This window comes from Oncorhynchus mykiss, chromosome 3 (genome assembly GCF_057628025.1).
Source record: "Oncorhynchus mykiss isolate SJ-2025 chromosome 3, ASM5762802v1, whole genome shotgun sequence".
Taxonomy (NCBI): domain Eukaryota; kingdom Metazoa; phylum Chordata; class Actinopteri; order Salmoniformes; family Salmonidae; genus Oncorhynchus; species Oncorhynchus mykiss.
Genome location: NC_143024.1, coordinates 4,761,588 through 4,788,384, shown reverse-complemented (window position 1 = coordinate 4,788,384; position 26,797 = coordinate 4,761,588). Strand labels below are relative to the sequence as shown.

The 26,797-nt window shown below is 46.0% G+C and overlaps 1 protein-coding gene across 5 annotated transcripts in view; it reads right to left on the bottom strand.

Moving 5' to 3' along the window:
* LOC149984276 (exostosin-1a-like) overlaps positions 1-26,536 on the bottom strand; it is an 85,720-nt gene extending 59,184 nt beyond the window's left edge. For 4 of the 5 annotated variants that reach the window (XR_016491644.1, XR_016491647.1, XR_016491642.1 and 1 more), the window contains exon 1: positions 24,709-26,531. Coding sequence is in view for 1 of the 5 variants with exons in the window: in XM_090219635.1 (XP_090075761.1) it covers positions 24,709-25,658 (950 nt within the window). In the remaining 4 variants the exon portion in view is untranslated. Of the gene's footprint in view, positions 1-24,708 lie in introns of all 5 variants that reach the window. The other variant, XM_090219635.1, reaches the window with a different exon arrangement.
* Positions 26,537-26,797: the final 261 nt, after the last annotated feature.

The following is a 26,797-nucleotide window of genomic DNA, read 5'->3' as shown; positions in this document are numbered from 1 at the left end:
CTGGTTGGCTGATTCCATACTGTGACTGGCTGGCTGCTGGATGGCTGGTTCTGCTCTGTAGCTGACTAGTTGGTTCTGAGGCTGGCTGGTTGGCTGATTCCATACTGTGACCGGCTGGCTGGCTGGTTATATGACTGACTGTCTGGTTATGTGTCTGGCTGGCTGGTTATGTGACTGGCTCTGACGGCGTCTGGCTGGCTGGTTATGTGACTGGCTGTCTGGTTATGTGTCTGGCTGGCTGGTTATGTGACTGGCTCTGACGGCGTCTGGCTGGCTGGTTATGTGACTGGCTCTGACTGCATCTGGCTGGCTGGCTCTGACTGCGTCTGGCTGGCTGGTTATGTGACTGGCTGGCTGGCTCTGACTGCGTCTGGCTGGCTGGTTATGTGACTGGCTGGCTGGCTGGCTCTGACTGCGTCTGGCTGGCTGGTTATGAGCATAATATCTACCCAGAGCATTCCAAGTCAAATACATCACCTGCGCATGGAGCTGCCAAGGTCCACAGATACATCATCTTGTCAGAACACAGGGGAAAGCTAAGTAAACAATGGCAATGCCCTCTACCCGTCTCCACCTCCCTCCCTTCCAGCAGGGCTCATACCGCTGCTCGGTGACTGGAAACAGGGAAGCAAAGCATTAGGTTTCACCACTCGTCAAACATGACCACCAGCCTCAAATGTGCTTGAAGTAGCCCATCATTGGTCTCTGTGATTGTTATTATTTGACCATGCTGGTCATTTATGAACATTTGAACATCTTGGCCATGTTCTGTTATAATCTCCACCCGGCACAGCCAAAAGAGGACTGGCCCACCCCACATAGCCTGGTTCCTCTCTAGGTTTCTTCCTAGGTTCTGGCCTTTCTAGGGAGTTTTTCCTAGCCACCGTGCTTCTACACCTGCATTGCTTGCTGTTTGGGGGTTTTCAGCTGGGTTTCTGTACAGCACTTTGAGATATCAGCTGATGTACGAAGGGCTTTATAAATAAATTTTATTTGATCTATGAAGTCTGCTGGACATCTAAAACTTCAAAAACAGACGACGTCCAACCCATTGGCATTGTGTCAGTTTAAAACAGACGACGTCCAACCCATTGACATTGTGTCAGTTTAAAACAGACGACGTCCAACCCATTGACATTGTGTCAGTTTAAAACAGACGACGTCCAACCCATTGACATTGTGTCAGTTTAAAACAGACGACGTCCAACCCATTGACATTGTGTCAGTTTAAAACAGACGACGTCCAACCCATTGGCATTGTGTCAGTTTAAAACAGACAAGGTCCAACCCATTGGCATTGTGTCAGTTTAAAACAGACAAGGTCCAACCCATTGACATTGTGTCAGTTTAAAACAGACAAGGTCCAACCCATTGACATTGTGTCAGTTTAAAACAGACGACGTCCAACCCAAAGACATTGTGTCAGTTTAAAACAGACAAGGTCCAACCCATTGACATTGTGTCAGTTTAAAACAGACGAGGTCCAACCCATTGACATTGTGTCAGTTTAAAACAGACGAGGTCCAACCCATTGACATTGTGTCAGTTTAAAACAGACGAAGCCCAAAACCTTCGACAGCTCCATAAATGGTACAGCTGCTGATTCAATCCCAGCAGTCAGCATGGGGCACACGATGAAAAGGGTTAACTAGTGATGGAGAGGAGAGACTTGGGACAGATGACACTGCTTCTCGGATAACAAATCCCGATTGGATCGCTTTTCATCCGTCATTCTCTTTAATTCCACAGCTATAGTTCTATATAATCCCTGCAGTATGACCAGCTGGTAACAGCTATAGTTTTCTATAATCCCTGCAGTATGACCAGCTGGTAACAGCTATAGTTCTCTATAATCCCTGCAGTATGACCAGCTGGTAACAGCTATAGTTTTCTATAATCCCTGCAGTATGACCAGCTGGTAACAGCTATAGTTCTCTATAATCCCTGCAGTATGACCAGCTGGTAACAGCTATAGTTCTATATAATCCCTGCAGTATGACCAGCTGGTAACAGCTATAGTTTTCTATAATCCCTGCAGTATGACCAGCTGGTAACAGCTATAGTTTTCTATAATCCCTGCAGTATGACCAGCTGGTTACAGCTATAGTTCTATATAATCCCTGCAGTATGACCAGCTGGTAACAGCTATAGTTTTCTATAATCCCTGCAGTATGACCAGCTGGTAACAGCTATAGTTCTCTATAATCCCTGCAGTATGACCAGCTGGTAACAGCTATAGTTCTCTATAATCCCTGCAGTATGACCAGCTGGTTACAGCTATAGTTTTCTATAATCCCTGCAGTATGACCAGCTGGTTACAGCTATAGTTCTCTATAGTCCCTGCAGTATGACCAGCTGGTAACAGCTATAGTTTTCTATAATCCCTGCAGTATGACCAACTGGTAACAGCTATAGTTTTCTATAATCCCTGCAGTATGACCAGCTGGTAACAGCTATAGTTCTATATAATCCCTGCAGTATGACCAGCTGGTAACAGCTATAGTTTTATATAATCCCTGCAGTTTGACCAGCTGGAAACAGCTATAGTTCTCTATAATCCCTGCAGTATGACCAGCTGGTAACAGCTATAGTTTTCTATAATCCCTGCAGTATGACCAGCTGGTAACAGCTATAGTTCTCTATAATCCCTGCAGTATGACCAGCTGGTAACAGCTATAGTTTTCTATAATCCCTGCAGTATGACCAGCTGGTAACAGCTATAGTTCTCTATAATCCCTGCAGTATGACCAGCTGGTAACAGCTATAGTTCTATATAATCCCTGCAGTATGACCAGCTGGTTACAGCTATAGTTTTCTATAATCCCTGCAGTATGACCAGCTGGTTACAGCTATAGTTCTCTATAATCCCTGCAGTATGACCAGTTGGTTACAGCTATAGTTTTCTATAATCCCTGCAGTATGACCAGCTGGTAACAGCTATAGTTTTCTATAATCCCTGCAGTATGACCAGCTGGTAACAGCTATAGTTTTCTATAATCCCTGCAGTATGACCAGCTGGTTACAGCTATAGTTTTCTATAATCCCTGCAGTATGACCAGCTGATAACAGCTATAGTTCTCTATAATCCCTGCAGTATGACCACCTGATAATCCTTGTGCCCTATTCGCCCTGTTCACCAACACATCCAGTTGATCCTCTCCCCAGGCTCCTCTCCCCAGGCTCCTCTCCGCGGGTCTATAACTCACGGATGTTACGAGTTATTGGTCCGTTTGCTGCGGTAAAATCCACGGGAGTCAAAAGCAAGTGGAGTCAGAACGAAGACAAATGACACAGGAGAAAATCAATCAGAAACACACCACAAACACAGAATCCTCAGAAACCGCTCAGATGGTTGGACCTGCGCTGATTGGCTGATGGTTGGACCTGCGCTGATTGGCTGATGGTTGGACCTGCGCTGGTTGGCTGATTGTTGGTCGTCTGAAACCTGTGTATGTTCAAAACATTGGCTCCTCTACAGGGAGATGGGTTGGGCCTAACGATGGACCTGCGCTGATTGGCTGATGGTTGGACCTGCGCTGGTTGGCTGATGGTTGGGCCTAACGATGGACCTGCGCTGGTTGGCTGATGGTTGGGCCTAACGATGGACCTGCGCTGATTGGCTGATGGTTGGGAATAACGATGGACCTGCGCTGGTTGGCTGATGGTTGGGCCTAACGATGGACCTGCGCTGGTTGGCTGATGGTTGGGCCTAACGATGGACCTGCGCTGGTTGGCTGATGGTTGGGCCTAACGATGGACCTGCGCTGGTTGGCTGATGGTTGGGCCTAACGATGGACCTGCGCTGGTTGGCTGATGGTTGGGCCTAACGAAGGACCTGCGCTGGTTGGCTGATGGTTGGGCCTAACGATGGACCTGCGCTGGTTGGCTGATGGTTGGGCCTAACGATGGACCTGCGCTGGTTGACTGATGGTTGGGCCTAACGATGGACCTGCGCTGGTTGGCTGATGGTTGGGCCTAACGATGGACCTGCGCTGGTTGGCTGATGGTTGGGCCTAATGATGGACCTGCGCTGGTTGGCTGATGGTTGGGCCTAACGATGGACCTGCGCTGGTTGGCTGATGGTTGGGCCTAACGATGGACCTGCGCTGGTTGGCTGATGGTTGGGCCTAACGATGGACCTGCGCTGGTTGGCTGATGGTTGGGCCTAACGATGGACCTGCGCTGGTTGGCTGATGGTTGGGCCTAACGATGGACCTGCGCTGGTTGGCTGATGGTTGGGCCTAACGAAGGACCTGCGCTGGTTGGCTGATGGTTGGGCCTAACGATGGACCTGCGCTGGTTGGCTGATGGTTGGGCCTAACGATGGACCTGCGCTGGTTGGCTGATGGTTGGGCCTAACGATGGACCTGCGCTGGTTGGCTGATGGTTGTATATATATATTAAGTACTACTGCAGTAGTTAGGATAGTTGATGATGGTTGTATATATATTAAGTACTACTGCAGTAGTTAGGATAGTTGATGATGGTTGTAAATATATTAAGTACTACTGCAGTAGTTAGGATAGTTGATAATAGTTGTATATATATTAAGTACTACTGCAGTAGTTAGGAGAGTTGATGATGGTTGTATATATATATTAAGTACTACTGCAGTAGTTAGGAGAGTTGATAATAGTTGTATATATATTAAGTACTACTGCAGTAGTTAGGATAGTTGATGATGGTTGTATATATATTAAGTACTACTGCAGTAGTTAGGATAGTTGATAATAGTTGTATATATATTAAGTACTACTGCAGTAGTTAGGATAGTTGATGATGGTTGTATATATATTAAGTACTACTGCAGTAGTTAGGAGAGTTGATAATGGTTGTATATATATTAAGTACTACTGCAGTAGTTAGGAAAGTTGATAATAGTTGTATATATATTAAGTACTACTGCAGTAGTTAGGAGAGTTGATAATAGTTGTATATATATTAAGTACTACTGCAGTAGTTAGGAGAGTTGATGATGGTTGTATATATATATTAAGTACTACTGCAGTAGTTAGGAGAGTTGAACACATTGCCTTATTGTGATGGATGATGGTAGGAACACACAGCCTGAACACACAGCATGGATCTGAATTCGACAAGCTCAGCTTTTCCCTCCTCAGGCGTGTAGAGGCCCACATTCGGTTTACTGAGAAAGATCTTTATAAAATAATTTAAAAGTATAATGTAGCAAACTATGGAAAATGATCACCAGGGAAATCAGGTTGGTTTCTGTAGTCGAGAGCCTCAAACCAGGGTACTCTCCACTTTAAACAGTCACCTACAACTAGACGTGCACGTTTGTCCTAAAGAAGTCTATAGAGATCATTAGAGGTTGACCCAGTCTTCACTTTCAGAGCATTCCAGTGTCCCGGGTCTTAAATTCTAGTCCTGGTTGTTAGAGAACATGCCCAGGCTCGACTCCCTGGTTTAATCATGATGCCGGAGTCAGCCGGAGACTCCCGTCAGAGACACACATATCAGTCACAGTGTGGGAGGGAGACGGGAATGGAGCTAGGGCTGGGCGATATGGACCCAGGGTGCTCTATGAGTAGTGAGTGATCCGAGGGTGCTTTATGAGTAGTGAGTGATCCCAGGGTGCTTTAGGAGTAGTGAGTGATCCCAGGGTGCTTTAGGAGTAGTGAGTGATCCCAGGGTGCTTTAGGAGTAGTGAGTGATCCTAGGGAGCTTTATGAGTAGTGAGTGATCCCAGGGTGCTTTATGAGTAGTGAGTGATCCCAGGGTGCTTTAGGAGTAGTGAGTGATCCCAGGGTGCTTTAGGAGTAGTGAGTGATCCTGGGGTGCTTTAGGAGTAGTGAGTGATCCCAGGGTGCTTTAGGAGTAGTGAGTGATCCTGGGGTGCTTTAGGAGTAGTGAGTGATCCCAGGGTGCTTTAGGAGTAGTGAGTGATCCCAGGGTGCTTTAGGAGTAGTGAGTGATCCTAGGGAGCTTTATGAGTAGTGAGTGATCCCAGGGTGCTTTATGAGTAGTGAGTGATCCCAGGGTGCTTTAGGAGTAGTGAGTGATCCCAGGGTGCTTTAGGAGTAGTGAGTGATCCTGGGGTGCTTTATGAGTAGTGAGTGATCCTGGGGTGCTTTAGGAGTAGTGAGTGATCCTGGGGTGCTTTAGGAGTAGTGAGTGATCCTGGGGTGCTTTATGAGTAGTGAGTGATCCCAGGGTGCTTTATGAGTAGTGAGTGATCCTAGGGTTCTTTAGGAGTAGTGAGTAGTGAGTGATCCCAGGGTGCTTTAGGAGTAGTGAGTGATCCCAGGGTGCTTTATGAGTAGTGAGTGATCCGAGGGTGCTTTATGAGTAGTGAGTGATCCCAGGGTGCTTTATGAGTAGTGAGTGATCCCAGGGTGCTTTAGGAGTAGTGAGTGATCCCAGGGTGCTTTATGAGTAGTGAGTGATCCCAGGGTGCTTTAGGAGTAGTGAGTGATCCCAGGGTGCTTTAAGAGTAGTGAGTGATCCCAGGGTGCTTTAGGAGTAGTGAGTGATCCCAGGGTGCTTTAGGAGTAGTGAGTGATCCCAGGGTGCTTTAGGAGAAGTGAGTGATCCCAGGGTGGCAACACACACACATTCTAAGTGATGTCAATGGGTCTTTCTCCATTCTGATTGGTTAAATACTGTTCAATTCAACTTTTACATTTGAGTTATTTAGCAGGCGCTCTTCTCCAGAGCGACTTACTGGACCAATCAGGGTTAAGAGCTGCTAACATGACTCAGGCCCAACTTGCTAAGAAAAAAGACAAACTAGATGTTTGCAGATGTAAGAAACACAAACTAATAGTGTCACTATAGAACACTAGTGGATTTATATTAAGATGCAAAGAGAAAACAGCATCGTTGTCATCAACATGGTTACATGCGCTGCATTGACCATGCAGAGACTGAACACAAGTGTGTTGTGGGCGAGGAACAACAAAGGCGCTCCTTGAATCGCAGCGGGGCGGGGCGGGGCAGGGCGGGGCGGGGCTAGGTCTGTGTGGGAAGCGGAGAGTAATGACTCAAGGAGCCAAGTAAACTATAAAAATGGACTTTACACACTGCGTATCCCATTTAACAAACCAAACACTCAAATACCGTTACAGAAGGTAAAACCACCCAGTCCTAAATGGACATATATGGTATACAATCCAGTCCTAAATGGACATATATGGTATACAATCCAGTCCTAAATGGACCTATATGGTATACAATCCAGTCCTAAATGGACCTATACGGTATACAACCTAGGACCTAAATGGACCTATACGGTATACAACCTAGGACCTAAATGGACCTATACGGTATACAACCCAGTCCTAAATGGACCTATATGGTATACAACCCAGTCCTAAATGGACCTATATGGTATACAACCCAGTCCTAAATGGACCTATACGGTATACAACCTAGGACCTAAATGGACCTATATGGTATACAACCCAGTCCTAAATGGACCTATACGGTATACAACCCAGTCCTAAATGGACCTATACGGTATACAACCTAGGACCTGAACACTTCCCAGCAGGGACTCAACACATCCAGTAGTTTAAAGACAACATGTCACTCTGTTAGATCTCTCTAAAAAGAGACTGGGTATTTCCTGACACCAAACAACATGACTACATCCCAAATCTTACATAGGACACTACTTTAGACCAGAGCCCTATGGGACAGGGCACTACTTTAGACCAGAGCCCTATGGGGTAGGGCACTACTTTAGACCAGAGCCCTATGGGGTAGGGCACTACTTTAGACCAGAGCCCTATGGGGTAGGGCACTACTTTAGACCAGAGCCCTATGGGGTAGGGCACTACTTTTGACCAGAGCCCTATGGGGTAGGGCACTACTTTTGACCAGAGCCCTATGGGGTAGGGCACTACTTTAAACCAGAGCCCTATGGGGTAGGGCACTACTTTAGACCAGAGCCCTATGGGGTAGGGCACTACTTTAGACCAGAGCCCTATGGGGTAGGGCACTACTTTAGACCAGAGCCCTATGGGGTAGGGCACTACTTTAGACCAGAGCCCTATGGGGTAGGGCACTACTTTAGACCAGAGCCCTATGGGGTAGGGCACTACTTTTGACCAGAGCCCTATGGGGTAGGGCACTACTTTTGACCAGAGCCCTATGGGGTAGGGAATATGGTGCCGTTTGAGAGCCCTATGGGACAGAACGGCCTGATTGTCAATATGTCTAGGCTACACGGGAAATGTTCCCTAGGTCTACAGTAGGCTACAAGGCAAGTGTTCCGTAGGTCTACAGTAAGCTACACGGCAAGTGTTCCGTAGGTCTACAGTAAGCTACAGGGCAAGTGTTCCGTAGGTCTACAGTAGGCTACACGGCAAGTGTTCCGTAGGTCTACAGTAGGCTACACGGCAAGTGTTCCGTAGGTCTACAGTAGGCTACACGGCAAGTGTTCCGTAGGTCTACAGTAGGCTACACGGCAAGTGTTCCGTAGGTCTACAGTAGGCTACAAGGCAAGTGTTCCGTAGGTCTACAGTAGGCTACAAGGCAAGTGTTCCGTAGGTCTACAGTAGGCTACACGGCAAGTGTTCCGTAGGTCTACAGTAGGCTACACGGCAAGTGTTCCGTAGGTCTACAGTAGGCTACAAGGCAAGTGTTCCGTAGGTCTACAGTAGGCTACACGGCAAGTGTTCCGTAGGTCTACTGTAGGCTACACGGCAAGTGTTCCGTAGGTCTACAGTAAGCTACACGGCAAGTGTTCCGTAGGTCTACAGTAAGCTACACGGCAAGTGTTCCGTAGGTCTACAGTAGGCTACACGGCAAGTGTTCCGTAGGTCTACTGTAGGCTACACGGCAAGTGTTCAGTGGGCCTACAGTAAACTACATGGGAAGTGTTCAATATGCCTACAGTAAGCTATATGGAAAGTGTACAATATGCCTACAGTAGGCTATATGGAAAGTGTACAATATGCCTACAGTAGGCTACATGGAAAGTGTTCAATATGCCTACAGTAAACTATATGGAAAGTGTACAATATGCCTACAGTAGGCTATATGGAAAGTGTACAATATGCCTACAGTAAGCTATATGGAAAGTGTTCAATATGCCTAGGCTACATGGAAAGTGTTCAATATGCCTACAGTAAGCTATATGGAAAGTGTACAATATGCCTACAGTAGGCTATATGGAAAGTGTACAATATGCCTACAGTAAGCTATATGGAAAGTGTTCAATATGCCTAGGCTACATGGAAAGTGTTCAATATGCCTACAGTAGGCTACATGGAAAGTGTTCAATATGCCTAGGCTACATGGAAAGTGTTCAATATGCCTACAGTAAGCTATATGGAAAGTGTACAATATGCCTACAGTAGGCTACATGGAAAGTGTTCAATATGCCTAGGCTACATGGAAAGTGTTCAATATGCCTACAGTAAGCTATATGGAAAGTGTACAATATGCCTACAGTAAGCTATATGGAAAGTGTACAATATGCCTACAGTAAGCTATATGGAAAGTGTTCAATATGCCTAGGCTATATGGAAAGTGTTCAATATGCCTAGGCTATATGGAAAGTGTTCAATATGCCTACAGTAAGCTATATGGAAAGTGTTCAATATACCTACAGTAAGCTATATGGAAAGTGTACAATATGCCTACAGTAAGCTATATGGAAAGTGTACAATATGCCTACAGTAAGCTATATGGAAAGTGTTCAATATACCTACAGTAAGCTATATGGAAAGTGTTCAATATACCTACAGTAAGCTATATGGAAAGTGTTCAATATGCCTACAGTAGGCTATATGGAAAGTGTTCAATATACCTACAGTAAGCTATATGGAAAGTGTACAATATGCCTACAGTAAGCTATATGGAAAGTGTACAATATGCCTACAGTAAGCTATATGGAAAGTGTTCAATATACCTACAGTAAGCTATATGGAAAGTGTACAATATGCCTACAGTAAGCTATATGGAAAGTGTACAATATGCCTACAGTAGGCTATATGGGAAGTGTTCAATATGCCAAGGCTACATGGAAAGTGTACAATATGCCTACAGTAAGCTATATGGAAAGTGTTCAATATGCCTAGGCTACATGGAAAGTGTACAATATGCCTACAGTAGGCTACATGGAAAGTGTTCAATATGCCAAGGCTACATGGAAAGTGTTCAATATGCCTAGGCTACATGGAAAGTGTTCAATATGCCAAGGCTACATGGAAAGTGTTCAATATGCCAAGGCTACATGGAAAGTGTTCAATATGCCTAGGCTATATGGAAAGTGTTCAATATGCCTAGGCTACATGGAAAGTGTTCAATATGCCTAGGCTACATGGAAAGTGTTCAATATGCCAAGGCTACATGGAAAGTGTTCAATATGCCTAGGCTACATGGAAAGTGTTCAATATGCCAAGGCTATATGGAAAGTGTTCAATATGCCAAGGCTACATGGAAAGTGTTCAATATGCCTAGGCCTAAGCTATATGCTACACGCCACAGATTCAACCAGCACTTCAACCGTGAAACTGCAGTGCGTGGGGACATCTGCTCTCCGCCTTTCATTACTCTTGTCCACAGTGAGCCAAGGAAGACGCTATCTGTTGCATAAGACATAATCTTTGGTCTGCATTACAGTTGTTTTGATAAGACCATTAAAAAAATAATTTTAAAAAATACACAAAATCATCCTTGCAAGTTTGTATGTTGTTAAAAGAAAGTACCCTGCAATGCCTAATAAACACATATCATTAACACATCGGGGAAAGCCCAGTCCTCTGGACGAGGAAGGAAACACAGGGGGATTTATTTTCCCTCTCATTAAAATGTAGTTCTATTGGGGAAAGAGGCAGGTCTCTAAATCAAACATGTTAACAAATATCACATTAAAAACCTCTGGACAGATTAGAATGGTTGGTCAACATGGGGGGGGGGGGGAAACCCCCCCACAGCTGAGATATATTTACAAGACGGGATGCTCCAGAGCGCCACAGGGTGATAAACTAGTAGCTAGCTAGTAGCTACTGCCTCTGTAGAGAATCACAAAGCCATCACAAAGCAAAGTTACAGAGATGATTAACTAAATGACAAAGCTAAATTTATTTTTTTGTCATTCGACTTCCTGCTGTCCATCGTCATTAGTTTGAGACACCCTGTCGTCTGTACCAGCTGGCGGAGTGAGTCACGACTCAGTGTGTACCGTCTCTTCATTCTACCTCATCTACATGTCAATACTTTACCACTGTGTACCCTGCAGTATGTAGAATACAGCCAGAGAGACTCCGTGAGTACCGTCTCTTCATTCTCCCCAGAGAGACTCTGAGTCCCGTCTCTTCATTCTCCCCAGAGAGACTCAGTGAGTACCGTCTCTTCATTCTCCCCAGAGAGACTCGTGAGTACCGTCTCTTCATTCTCCCCAGAGAGACTCAGTGAGTACCGTCTCTTCATTCTCCCCAGAGAGACTCAGTGAGACTCAGCCACTACCGCGTAGGACACGAGCCACTACCGCGTAGGACACGAGCCACTACCGCGTAGGACACGAGCCACTACCGCGTAGGACACGAGTCACTACCGCGTAGGACACGAGTCACAACCGCGTAGGACACGAGTCACAACCGCGTAGGACACGAGTCACCACCGCGTAGGACACGAGTCACCACCGCGTAGGACACGAGTCACAACTGCGTAGGACACGAGTCACCACCGCCTAGGACACGAGTCACCACCGCGTAGGACACGAGCCACTACCGCGTAGGACACGAGTCACTACCACGTAGGACACGAGCCACTACCGCGTAGGACACGAGCCACTACCGCGTAGGACACTGTAGATTGTGAGCCCTGAGAAAGGGAAAGTCACGCCAGGAGGCTGAGGATATCAAATGTTTAACCTGAAACTGAAAGCTGCCAGCATGGTTCCAATTAAGAGGCAGTGCCAAGCGCGAGAGACAGAGAGACTGAAGAAAGAGAGAGAGACTGAAGAGAGAGGAAGAGAGAGAGACTGAAGAGAGAGGAAGAGAGAGAGACTGAAGAGAGAGAGAGAGAGAGATGCCACTGAATGACGTTAGTCTGATAGAAGTATTTATAGAGAAGTTTAATCCTGGGTATTGGCTAAACTAAACCCTGATGATGTGCTGCTGCAGGCCAACGAGTTCTCTCCAACCAACCCCCTCAGGACAGAGCTGGGCAATGGAGCAGGCAGACCCGGAGACGGGGAGACAGGCAGTCGGGGAGACAGGCAGTCGGGGAGACAGGCAGTCGGGGGGAAGGGCAGTCGGGGGGAAGGGCAGACGGGGGGAAGGGCAGTCGGGTAGACGGAGGGAAGGGCAGTCGGGTAGACAGGCAGACGGGGGGAAGGGCAGTCGGGTAGACAGACAGAAATCATCCCTGCCCTAGGGAAAAGGTTGTGTTTTGCGGCCCACAATTCGGCAGGAACGTCTCTTTATACTTCTATAGGTCCATTTTTCAGCTAGGACTCCAGTACTCAGCTAGCTAGGACAACATGAGCTAGCTAGCTAGGACTCCAGTACTCAGCTAGCTAGGACAACAGGAGTTAGCTAGCTAGGACTCCAGAACTCAGCTAGCTAGGATAACAGGAGCTAGCTGGCTAGGACAACAGGAGCTAGCTAGCTAGGACACCAGTACTCGGCTAGCTAGGATAACAGAAGCTAGCTAGCTAGGGCAACAGGAGACCTCTGGAAAAGCCGTGGACCAACCAGAGACCCCCGGAAGAGCCGTGGACCAACCAGAGACCTCCGGAAGAGTCGTGGACCAACCAGAGACCTCCGGAAGAGCCGTGGACCAACCAGAGACCTCCGGAAGAGCCGTGGACTAACCAGAGACCTCCGGAAGAGCCGTGGACCAACCAGAGACCTCCGGAAGAGCCGTGGACCAACCAGAGACCCTTAGGAAGAGCCGTGGACCAACCAGAGACCCTTAGGAAGAGCCGTGGACCAACCAGAGACTCCTAGGAAGAGCCGTGGACCAACCAGAGACAAAGATTTTGCATTAAAGGGACCTGCATACTTTGCAAAGACAGGTTGCCTCAGAACAGAGCCATATAGGCTATTTACAGCTCTGGGTTGCCTTGGTCAGATGCAGAATGATACAGAGAGGTCCCAGCTGATCTGTGACACTCACATCAAACATGGCAATACTTAACTAAACACAGTAATGAACAGCTAGCTAGGAGTAGGTTTAGGACCCATCGTCAGAGGAGATGGGAAGAGGGGCAGACGACAAACTGCTGCCACAATATTTAACTAAACACAGGGATGAACAGCTAGCTAGGAGTAGGTTTAGGACCCATCCCATCGTCAGAGGAGATGGGAAGAGGGGCAGACGACAAACTGCTGCCACAATATTTAAAAAGGGAACTGGCTGACAGCTCTTAAAACTCACCCACTGAAATTCAAATAGACATAGGCTAAGTAATAACATAGATAGCCTATCTATGTTATTACTTAGCCTATGTATGTTATTACTTAGCCTATATGTATGTCATTACTTAGCCTAAGTAATAACATAGATAGACATAGGCTAAGTAATAAAATAGAATATGCCACAAAGCTTTCATCATCCTCTCTCACCTCTCACTCAAATGAGATCGCTTCTTTGGGATCTTCTGCATCAGATAAATGTCAGAAAGAGGATCATTTATCTGACCTAAATGTTCCACCATTTCCTAGCTTACCCCCCCCCAGCAGGCTGTTTGAAGTGTACATGTGAAACTCAAAATGTGGTGGATATATGCCATGCTCATCACTTCACCAGAGAAATGTCAGGGCTCTCTCTCTGTCTGTCTGTCTTCCTGTCTGTCGGCCTGTCTGTCTGTCGGCCTGTCTGTCTGTCTCCTAACATCAGTCTCTGTATGAGGAGAGATACTGTGTTCAAGAGGGATGAAAGGAGAGCGCTCAGATCAAACATACTTTTCTAATTGTAGACAACAAACGTCCCCAGAGAACTCATTTTCTGCTCATGTCCATCCTAACGTGATTGATACCGGTGTTCTGTTCTGTTCCAGGAACAGTCTCTACAGTCCTGTCCCCTCTATTGTAGGACTGATACCAGTGTTCTGTTCCAGGAACAGTCTCTACAGTCCTGTCCTCTCTATTGTAGGATTGACTCAGGTGTTCTGTTCTGTTCCAGGAACAGTTTCTACAGTCCTGTCCTCTCTATTGTAGGTTGATACAGGTGTTCTGTTCCAGGAACAGTCTCTACAGTCCTGTCCTCTCTATTGTAGGATTGATACAGGTGCTCTGTTCTGTTCCAGGAACAGTCTCTACAGTCCTGTCCTCTCTATTGTAGGATTGACTCAGGTGTTCTGTTCTGTTCTGTTCCAAGAACAGTCTCTACAGTCCTGTCCTCTCTATTGTAGGATTGATACAGGTGCTCTGTTCTGTTCCAGGAACAGTCTCTACAGTCCTGTCCTCTCTATTGTAGGTTGATACAGGTGTTCTGTTCCAGGAACAGTCTCTACAGTCCTGTCCTCTCTATTGTAGGATTGATACAGGTGCTCTGTTCTGTTCCAGGAACAGTCCTGTCCTCTCTATTGTAGGATTGACTCAGGTGTTCTGTTCTGTTCCAGGAACAGTCTCTACAGTCCTGTCCCCTCTATTGTAGGATTGACTCAGGTGTTCTGTTCCAGGAACAGTCTCTACAGTCCTGTCCTCTCTATTGTAGGATTGACTCAGGTGTTCTGTTCCAGGAACAGTCTCTACAGTCCTGTCCTCTCTATTGTAGGATTGATACAGGTGCTCTGTTCTGTTCCAGGAACAGTCTCTACAGCCCTGTCCTCTCTATGAGATGCTTTTTATCCTGGGCACTTTTGAAACCCAAAAGCCACAAATCCCCTGCATCGTGTATACAATGCTCCCAGAGGAATGTTGTGTGTGTGTGTCTCTATAGCCCTCTAGACAGCTACACTAGTCTGTCAGTCCACGGTTCTCATTACCACATACAGCCTCCTGGGAATGAAGTCTCTCTACTTCAGGATGTTGTTTTTTGTATTAAAGCAGACAGTCATTTCTGAATCCCTCTCAGTATTTCTCAAAAGGCAAGTGTATGCCTAGTAATAACAAATAATAATAGTAGTAAAAACAATAATAACCATAATAATAATAATAATTATAAATAATAACAATAAATATTAAATAACAATTACAATAATAATAACCATAATAATAATTATAATTATAAATAATAACAATAAATAATGAATAACAATTACAATAATAATAACCATAATAATAATTATAAATAATAATAACAATTACAATAATAATAACCATAATAATAATTACAAATAATAATAACCATAATAATAATTATAAATAATAATAAATAACAATTACAATAATAATTATAACCAGAATAATAATTATAAATAATAATACCCATAAATAATAATAACAATTACAATAATAATAACCATAATAATAATTACAAATAATAATAACCATAATAATAATTACAAATAATAATAACCATAATAATAATTATAAATAATAATAACCATAATAATAATTACAAATAATAATAACCATAATAATAATTATAAATAATAATAACCATAAATAATAATAAATAACAATTACAATAACGCATTTAATGGTTATTACTAAGTTCTAATATGGTATTAATATCAGAGGATGAACCCCTGCAGGATGGCAATAACTTCCTTATAGACAGAGAGAGAGGACAGCAGGATTTGTCCCACAATGGGCCACTGTGAGGGAGAAACAACATGGCTTCCGCCTGGTCAAACCAGACTGCCCTCTCTCTCTCCATCTGACCCAGTCTCTAGCTAGTCAACCAGACTACCCTCTCTCTCTCTCTCCATCTGACCCAGTCTCTAGCTAGTAAACCAAACTGCCCTCTCTCTCTCTCCATCTGACCCAGTCTCTAGCTAGTAAACCAAACTGCCCTCTCTCTCTCTCCATCTGACCCAGTCTCTAGCTAGTAAACCAGACTGTCCTCTCTCTCTCTCCATCTGACCCAGTCTCTAGCTAGTAAACCAAACTGCCCTCTCTCTCTCTCCATCTGACCCAGTCTCTAGCTAGTAAACCAGACTGTCCTCTCTCTCTCCATCTGACCCAGTCTCTAGCTAGTAAACCAGACTGCCCTCTCTCTCTCCATCTGACCCAGTCTCTAGCTAGTAAACCAAACTGCCCTCTCTCTCTCTCCATCTGACCCAGTCTCTAGCTAGTAAACCAGACTGCCCTCTCTCTCTCTCCATCTGACCCAGTCTCTAGCTAGTAAACCAGACTGCCCTCTCTCTCTCTCCATCTGACCCAGTCTCTAGCTAGTAAACCAGACTGCCCTCGCTCTCCCTCCATCTGACCCAGTCTCTAGCAAGTAAACCAGACTGACTGCCCTCTCTCTCTCTCCATCTGACCCAGTCTCTAGCTAGTAAACCAGACTGCCCTCTCTCTCTCTCCATCTGACAAAGTCTCTAGCTAGTAAACCAGACTGCCCTCTCTCTCTCCATCTGATCCAGTCTCTAGCTAGTAAACCAGACTGTCCTCTCTCTCTCCATCTGACCCAGTCTCTAGCTAGTAAACCAGACTGCCCTCTCTCTCTCCATCTGACCCAGTCTCTAGCTAGTAAACCAGACTGCCCTCTCTCTCTCTCTCCATCTGACCCAGTCTCTAGCTAGTAAACCAGACTGCCCTCTCTCTCTCCATCTGACCCAGTCTCTAGCTATTAAACCAGACTGCCCTCTCTCTCTCTCCATCTGACCCAGTCTCTAGCTAGTAAACCAGACTGCCCTCTCTCTCTCCATCTGACCCAGTCTCTAGCTAGTAAACCAGACTGCCCTCTCTCTCTCCATCTGACCCAGTCTCTAGCTAGTAAACCAGACTGCCCTCTCTCTCTCTCTCCATCTGACCCAGTCTCTCGCTAGTAAACCAGACTGCCCTCTCTCTCTCCATCTGACCCAGTCACTAGCTAGTAAACCAGACTGCTCTCTCTCTCTATCTGACCCAGTCTCTAGCTAGTAAACCACGGTTGTATACCGAATGGCATCCTAGTCCCCTTTTTAGTGCACTACTTTTGACTAGGGTCAATAAGTCCCCTATGTAGGGAATAGGGTGCCGTTTCAGGATGCCTGTCTCATTAGGTCTCTGAATCTCTGTTTCTTTGTAATATAATGCCTGATCAAAAATGTTTTTAAACACACAGTATTATGAAGCCTGTGGACATGTGTTGTGTTGACATTCAGTTTGCATTTGATTGATGCTGTATGGGTCACACGGGAATAATAAACAGGTTTATGTTTTCATGAAGGTTATTTCCTGCTAGTCGATCCAAGGTTGTAGGCTGCTGGTATATTTAGTCATAGAAGTCTTTTCTGACCAATCATTTCTCTGTTATGGCCTCTTCAATGCAGCGTCAACATGGTGACCAACCATTTCTCTGTTATGGCCTCTTCAATGCATGCATAGCCTCAGCTCTGGGCCTAGCTATACTGAACACAGCCTCAGATCTGGGCCTAGCTATACTGAACATAGCTTCAGATCTGGGCCTAGCTATACTGAACATAGCCTCAGATCTGGGCCTAGCTATACTGAACATAGCCTCAGATCTGGGCCTAGCTATACTGAACATAGCCTCAGATCTGGGCCTAGCTATACTGAACATAGCCTCAGATCTGGGCCTAGCTATACTGAACATAGCCTCAGCTCTGGGCCTAGCTATACTGAACATAGCCTCAGCTCTGGGCCTAGCTATACTGAACATAGCCTCAGATCTGGGCCTAGCTATACTGAACATAGCTTCAGATCTGGGCCTAGCTATACTGAACATAGCCTCAGCTCTGGGCCTAGCTATACTGAACATAGCCTCAGCTCTGGGCCTAGCTATACTGAACATAGCCTCAGCTCTGGGCCTAGCTACAGCTCTGGGCCTAGCTCCAGATCTGGGCCTAGCTATACTGAACACATGTAAGCCTAAAATAAGCCGAAGACTAAATAGTAGTCCCTCCTGGCGAAGAGGAAGTATCAGTGGAAACATAAAAACCCCATTTCATCCATTGAAGCACTTGCCACAGGTGCTGCTGTCTGTGTCCACACAGAGCTAACGGCTTGGACTTCAGACAGGACACGCTAACCCCAGCCAGCTTTAAGGATTCCCCATTGGAAAAACATCTCACAGAGGATTGGGAGAACTTTAAAAGTGATTAGCCAGGTGATGTGACCAGGTGTGTATAAACCAGAGCCCAGGTGCATCACATAGGATCACAACTCCACAGAACCAAAAAATAACATATTCTACCGATTTGTACGGATACAGAAATGGTACAAGCTATAAATTAAAATGTAGAAAGCATCAGATAAAAGACTGGAAAATAAAGAGAAATGTAATAAAAAAATTGTTCAATGGGCCTCCTGGGCGGTGCAGTGGTTAAGGGCCCTGTACTGCAGTGGTTAAGGGCCCTGTACTGCAGTGGTTAAGGGCCCTGTACTGCAGTGGTTAAGGGCCCTGTACTGCAGTGGTTAAGGGCCCTGTACTGCAGTGGTTAAGGGCCCTGTACTGCAGTGGTTAAGGGCCCTGTACTGCAGTGGTTAAGGGCCCTGTACTGCAGTGGTTAAGGGCCCTGTACTGCAGTGGTTAAGGGGCCTGTACTGCAGTGGTTAAGGGCCCTGTACTGCAGTGGTTAAGGGCCCTGTACTGCAGTGGTTAAGGGCCCTGTACTGCAGTGGTTAAGGGCCCTGTACTGCAGCGCCAGCTGTGCCACCAGAGACTCTGGGTTCGCGCCCAGGCTCTGTCGTAACCGACCGCGACCGGGAGGTCCGTGGGGCGACGCACACTTGGCCTAGCGTCGTCCGAGTTAGGGAGGGTTTGGCCGGTAGGGATGTCCTTGTCTCATCGTGCACCAGCGACTCCTGTGGCGGGCCGGGCGCAAGAGCGCGCTAACCAAGGTTGTCAGGTGCACGGTGTTTCCTCCGACACATTGGTGCGGCTGGCTTCCGGGTTGGATGCGCGCTGTGTTAAGAAGCAGTGCGGCTTGGTTGGGTTGTGTATCGGAGGACGCATGACTCTCAACCTTCGTCTCTCCCGAGCCCGTACGGGAGTTGTAGCGATGAGACAAGATAGTAGCTACTAACAATTGGATACCACGAAATTGGGGAGAAAAAGGGGGTAAAAAATGTTTAAAATATATATATTTTTTAATTGTTCAACATGAACGCTAGCAGCATTTTCACATGGAGTCATACAGTATCTGTACCAGCTCTGTATTTATCCCAATGGAGAGCCTCTGGCTGAGAGGACTTCACTTCAGCAGGGTACTGGAGGTATAGAGCCCCACAGTGGAGGTGGTGTCATAATACCCATAAAACCTAGCGGGTCAAAAACAGGGAAAAGGTTCCAATCTTTCTCTCACCATTCATTTTTCCCCCCTATAGGGGATTTTAGAAACAGTTAAAATAAGGGCTGTGTTTGGTGTCGTTTACCCCGGTGTGGCGTTTTAATTACCATGTCAATCTCTCTAGGACAAGGTGACTTTCATCAATATATCTCTAGGACAAGGTGACTTTTATCAATATATCTCTAGGACAAGGTGACTTTTATCAATATATCTCTAGGACAAGGTGACTTTTATCAATATATCTCTAGGACATTAGTCATAAGTGATGTTCCTTTGTTAGGGTTTGACTCCTCTTCATCATCTTAGTTTCCCTGGAAACAGTTGACAGGTCGATGAATCTTAGTTTCCCTGGAAACAGTTGACAGGTCGATGCATCTTAGCCGCCCTGGTAACAGTTGAGAGGTCGATGCATCTTAGTTTCCCTGGAAACAGTTGACAGGTCGATGCATCTTTCCATAATATGGACTTGGTCTTTTACCAAATAGGGCTATCTTCTGTATACCACCCCTACCTAGTCACAAAAACAACTGATTGGCTCAAACTCATTAAGACGGAAAGAAATTACACAAATGAACTTTTAACAAGGCACACCTGTTAATTGAAATGCATTCCAGGTGACTGCCTCATGAAGCTGGTTGAGAGAATGCCAAGAGTGTGCAAAGCTGTCAAGGCAAAAAGGGTGGCTACTTCAAAGAATCTCAAAACTTCTTTGGTTACTATATGATTCCATGTGTGTTTTTTCATAGTTTTGATGTCTTCACTATTATTCAACAATGTAGAAAACCCCTTGAATGATTAGGTGTGTCCAAACGTATGACTGGTAGTGTACGTGGGCCAGTGTCTACAGGGTAGATGTTCTTGTTGTCGGCTCATCTGTGTGGACAGAAGGCATAGTAGGTCCTCAGCTGATCCATAAAGGGCAGACAATGTTCCTTCCTGTGAAGGCAGGGTTGATAGTGGGGGGGGGGGGGTCACACAGCCCCACAGCACACAGAAACAGCCTCACACCACACACACAGCCCCACACCACACAGAAACAGCCCCACACAGAAACAGCCCCACACCACACAGAAACAGCCCCACACAGTAACAGCCCCACACAGTAACAGCCCCACACAGTAACAGCCCCACACAGTGACAGCCCCACACAGAAACAGCCCCACACAGAAACAGCCCCACACCACACAGAAACAGCCACACTAGAGCCCTGCGTGTATTTTAAGCCGGAATCCTACCCATACCCACGACGCTCAACGCCCTACACTATCCAGGCCCGATTGCTTCTGCCAAATTTAAACCCCCGGCCCTGTCCGAAATAAGTTCCTTCCGTCAGTAAATCCATGAGCTGCTTCTGTCAGTCTGTGACTCGCTCCCTGCGCCGCTCGCTCTGCATGCACTCTGCTCATGGCGCTCTGAGTATCCATAGCAACGGCTCTGCTCAATGAAGAGACATGAGAGCAGTTAGCAGTTAGTTACGGTGTCACTCTAAAAACTCTGACAAAACTCAAGGAACATTATTAGTTGGTGTGAAATAAAAATCTGTGGTGTTTTATATTTGACGAGGTTGAAGGACTTCTGACACCACGTTATGATCTTAGTCCGACATGACGGGACTGGAAATGTCTCAGGTTAAAGAAATGTTAGGGTTCCCCAAGCCTGGCCCCTAGTTACTGATGAAGTAAACAGGCCTGGCCCCTAGTTACTGATGAAAGAAAACAGGCCCGGCCCCAACCCGATGTATCCTGTCGGGGCCCGTCGTGCTGGGGTAGGAGAGCTCTAAGCCACCCAGCACCATCCACACACAGCACCACCACAGTCAGGAAGTTTAAACAGGACACATTCCAGGGGCCATTGCCTGCATCCCAAATGGCTCCCTATTCCCTATATAAGTGCACTACTTTTGGCCAGAGACCTATCAGCCCTGGTCAAAACTAGTGCACTAACTAGGGAATAGGGAGCCAATTGGGAAGCAAGCTACAGAGTGGGGTCCTGCTGCTGGGAAGTGACTGAGTCAACAGTGGGAGGTAGGCTTTCCCTGCTGTCACCGGGGCAGTGTAACCAGACTACCCCAGTAACCCATCAATGAGCCACAGTCCAACACACAGGGCAGGGTTGTGTTCATAAGGCAATAAAACGCAATGAAAACAAGACTCAAAACAGGCCGGAGGGAATAAGAGGACATCGTCCAATGAGAAGAGCTTGTTTTGTTTTAAAGTGGAGAGGTTTCAAAACGTTGTGCCCTGATGAACGTGTGCCAGCTGAGCCACGGTCAGAGTAACAACAGTACTGTAGGGTCTGGAGGACAGGGAGCCCACTGACTAAACAGAGACCGGGTCAGTTTATTCAGACGGTTTTAATGCCAGGGAAGGGACCTGGGCTTCCTGAACATGGTCATTCAGAAGGGTTTGACCTCAGAGCAGCAGGAACAATATGCAGTAGCTCTGTGACTGACTGACTGATAGTCCAGTATCTATCAGTCTGTCTGTGACTGACTGGCTGACTGACTGACTGACTGACTGACTGACTGATACTGGACTGTCTGGCTGACAGACTGTGACTGACTGACTGTGACTGGCTGCCTGATCGTAGACTGTGACTGATCGTAGACTGTGACTGATCGTAGACTGTGACTGATCGTAGACTGTGACTGATATTAGCAGCACCATCAGACCAGCAGTGGTAATTCTAGATGTTGACTGGAGATTAGACCCATCTGGTTCAATAAAAAGGGACAAATTTGGATGCAAAGATTCAACATACTTTGCCTCCTGGTTTCAGAGTGGTGGGCCTTCAACTGGCTTTCAACACTACATTGTTCTTGTCAATACGACCTGAAACAAACAGGGAGAGTCTCACCGGTATAAAACAAACACACTGGGCAGTATCACTGTTATAAACACACTGGGCAGTACCACTGCTATAAACACACTGGGCAGTATCACTGTTATAAACACACTGGGCAGTATCACTGTTATAAACACACTGGGCAGTATCACTGTTATAAACACACTGGGCAGTATCACTGTTATAAGCACACTGTTATAAACACGCAGGGCAGTATCACTGTTATAAACACACTGGGCAGTACCACTGTTATAAACACACTGGGCAGTATCACTGTTATAAACACACTGGGCAGTATCACTGTTATAAACACACTGGGCAGTACCACTGTTATAAACACACTGGGCAGTACCACTGTTATAAACACACTGTGCAGTATCACTGCTATAAACACACTGGGCAGTATCACTGTTATAAACACACTGGGCAGTATCACTGTTATAAACACACTGGGCAGTACCACTGTTATAAACACACTGGGCAGTACCACTGTTATAAACACACTGGGCAGTATCACTGTTATAAACACACTGGGCAGTATCACTGTTATAAACACACTGGGCAGTATCACTGTTATAAACACACTGTTATAAACACACTGGGCAGTATCACTGCTATAAACACACTGGGCAGTATCACTGTTATAAACACACTGTTATAAACACACTGGGCAGTATCACTGCTATAAACACACTGGGCAGTATCACTGTTATAAACACACTGGACACTATCACTGTTATAAACACAATGGGCAGTACCACTGTTATAAACACACTGGGCAGTATCACTGTTATAAACACACTGGGCAGTATCACTGTTATAAACACAATGGGCAGTACCACTGTTATAAACACACTGGGCAGTATCACTGTTATAAACACACTGTTATAAACACACTGGGCAGTATCACTGCTATAAACACACTGGGCAGTATCACTGTTATAAACACACTGTTATAAACACGCTGGGCAGTATCACTGCTATAAACACACTGGGCAGTATCACTGTTATAAACACACTGGGCACTATCACTGTTATAAACACAATGGGCAGTACCACTGTTATAAACACACTGGGCAGTATCACTGTTATAAACACACTGGGCAGTATCACTGTTATAAACACACTGGGCAGCACCACTATTATAAACACACTGGGCAGTACCACTGTTATAAACACACTGTTATAAACACACTGGGCAGTATCACTGTTATAAACACACTGTTATAAACACGCTGGGCAGTATCACTGCTATAAACACACTGGGCAGTATCACTGTTATAAACACACTGGGCAGTATCACTGTTATAAACACACTGGGCAGTACCACTGTTATAAACACACTGGGCAGTATCACTGTTATAAACACACTGGGCAGTATCACTGTTATAAACACACTGTTATAAACACACTGGGCAGTATCACTGTTATAAACACACTGGGCAGTACCACTGCTATAAACACACTGGGCAGTATCACTGCTATAAACACACTGGGCAGTATCACTGCTATAAACACACTGGGCAGTACCACTGCTATAAACACACTGGGCAGTACCACTGCTATTAACACACTGGGCAGTACCACTGCTATAAACACACTGGGCAGTACCACTGCTATAAACACACTGGGCAGTACCACTGCTATAAACACACTGGGCAGTACCACTGCTATAAACACACTGGGCAGTACCACTGCTATAAACACACTGGGCAGTATCACTGTTATAAACACACTGGGCAGTATCACTGTTATAAACATGCTGGGCAGTACCACTGCTATAAACACACTAGGCAGTACCACTGCTATAAACACACTGGGCAGTATCACTGTTAAACACACTGGGCAGTACCACTGCTATAAACACACTGGGCAGTACCACTGATATAAACACACTGGGCAGTACCACTGCTATAAACACACTGGGCAGTACCACTGCTATAAACACACTGGGCAGTACCACTGCTATAAACACACTGGGCAGTATCACTGTTATAAACATGCTGGGCAGTACCACTGCTATAAACACACTGGGCAGTATCACTGTTATAAACACACTGGGCAGTATCACTGCTATAAACACACTGGGCAGTACCACTGATATAAACACACTGGGCAGTACCACTGATAAACACACTGGGCAGTACCACTGATATAAACACACTGGGCAGTACCACTGATATAAACACACTGGGCAGTACCACTGCTATAAACACACTGGGCAGTATCACTGTTATAAACATGCTGGGCAGTACCACTGTTATAAACACACTGGGCAGTACCACTGTTATAAACACGCTGGGCAGAACCACTGTTATTCCATTATATTAATGAGGTTTGTTTCAATATCGACTGAGTTAATGAATTCCCTTGGGTCCGAACAAACTCAGACAACACTGATCCATTGATGTGTCCCACGCCAGCCACACATCAAGGCTCGGGAGTGATGTCACACTGCCACCCTCACATTTACCTGAAAAAATCTAAAACGACAACAGACCTCTCTCTATACAGGACCATGACAATAGTCATGTACTTACTTGTCATATTCGGCGTTGTCGAGGTCACAGCGGGCATCCTTGTGCTTCTGCCAGTCTTTCCCGTGTTTACATGTGGTGAGCAGCACCACGTCCTCGGAGTTATGGACGTGATATAACGCATTCCTCGTGTCTGATCCGATTCCAGTGAGGTATCGTTTCCCTTTGAACACAAGCATGTATTTCCTGTACGGTGGGATAGAGTTGTGTTTTAAAAAGCCCCTCTCCCCTCCGGCGCTGGGGTGGTCTTTCCCAAAAAGAGGGATGGAGACATCGAAATTGGGTCTGAAGTTCTCTGCGCCGATGCTTGCCTTGGCTAGCATGGCCTGTCCAAAGTCGAAGCCCAGATCTTCCGTGTAGTCGGGCCAAGTTCCCGAATAGAGGTTGAAGATGAGGTGATTCTTTCCGTTATTCCACAGATGCGAGTTATGGACTTTAGTTCTGAGGTTGTGAACATACTGCGGAGACAGAATGTCCCTGTCTAGAGTGTCCAAACTCAGGACAAACAGACAAGCCTGTCCCGGGTCAGACGTATAGAACCTGGAAGCCTCAATGGAAGATAAAATATTCTGATAACTCTCTGACATCTTCTCTCCTTTCTGTTGCGGGTAAAGGTAAACTTTAAATCCGTTGGTTTTGCACAAGGAAAAATCAAAGCAGGAGTCCATCCGGCAACGTTTCCCGTTATAAACTCCCGAAATGACATCCCTCTTCTGTCGTGGCGATATGTGAACGTTGTACTCCTCGGTCTCCATTTGGTCCCAGGGGCTGAACGGCTGCAGGGACCCCGAGAAGTGGTGCCACTGGGGACTCCCGTGGTGTCCATCGAGGCTGCGGTCATCACGCCGGTTGTTGCTTCTGGATAGCGGGGTTTGCATCCCTCCAAAGTACAACAACAGAATGAGACACGCACCGGCGGAGAACAGAATTAAGTACCGTTTTTTGGCCTGCATGTGTCCTTCGATCAGGGTCGAGATGTCTAGTAAATCCAACGAGCCCCGATGAAGTTTCACTCCTCTCGCCACTACTTCCAATTGAACGGCTGCGCCATCTTCCTGCAGCCAGGAAGGGTTTAGCGCTCAACACGTCCACCACCTTCTGATTCCTTTCCCCAAGCCGACGATTGATCCAGCGCATGTGGGCGATTTATAATGATAATTTACTTCTCCCCTTGTCAATAGTTATGGCTAACAGTGGCTATCTTCCAGCACTTAGGAGTAGACTACCTTCCTGGTAAGTTAGGGATTGAAGATGCACCCGGACCTTACATTTCTTTATGCCATTAGCGGATTCGTCTTCAGTGTTTCATCTGCCTGTATGAAAAAGAAGCAGGTGTTTTCACTTACACTTTCTTGCTTTGTAGCCTAACGCTCCGGCAGCACACAATCACAATTTTCTAGCCAGCTACACAGGGCGACAAGAATGTAGCCAACTTGGCTAGCTTGCCCAAACATCCAGAGATTCAGGACTCACATTATAACGGTCCGTGTTGGACTACTCCATGGTCCAAACGAACCATTTAACATAATGTTGGAGGGTACCAAGCCTGATATCTAGCCTTCTGGTCCATATGAATTTCTGCACTTCAATCAATAGTTGAAAGCAATTCGACTTGGCAGCATTCACAACACTATTTCTCTCTCATTTACTCTCCTAGTCCAATGAAAGACAACTCAGTCTGTTGAAGCGTCGGGAAATTATTGTTACACATTTTAAAGAAACATATCCGTAACATATCCCAATTGTAAAAAATGTTTGGTGAGTTGTTCTGGATCTCACACAGAGGCATTCCAACCCTACGGCGTCTGATGACGATATGACGTTCTTCCATAACGCACTGGGCTTTTTCATTGGTTCGCGTCATATCCCGAAACAGGCGGGGCTTCCGCATCCCATTCACAACTGGAGACCCGCCAAGAGTAACCTAACCCTAGAGGTTAGAGATGCATGAGTTTCGCTATTGCATTGCTTTTATTTTAAATATATCTCATTTTAACAGCACATTTTGGTTCGACCTCTCCTAACTGTTATTTATTTATCTTGCTCCTTTGCACGCCAGTATCTCTACTTGCACATTCATCTTCTGCACATC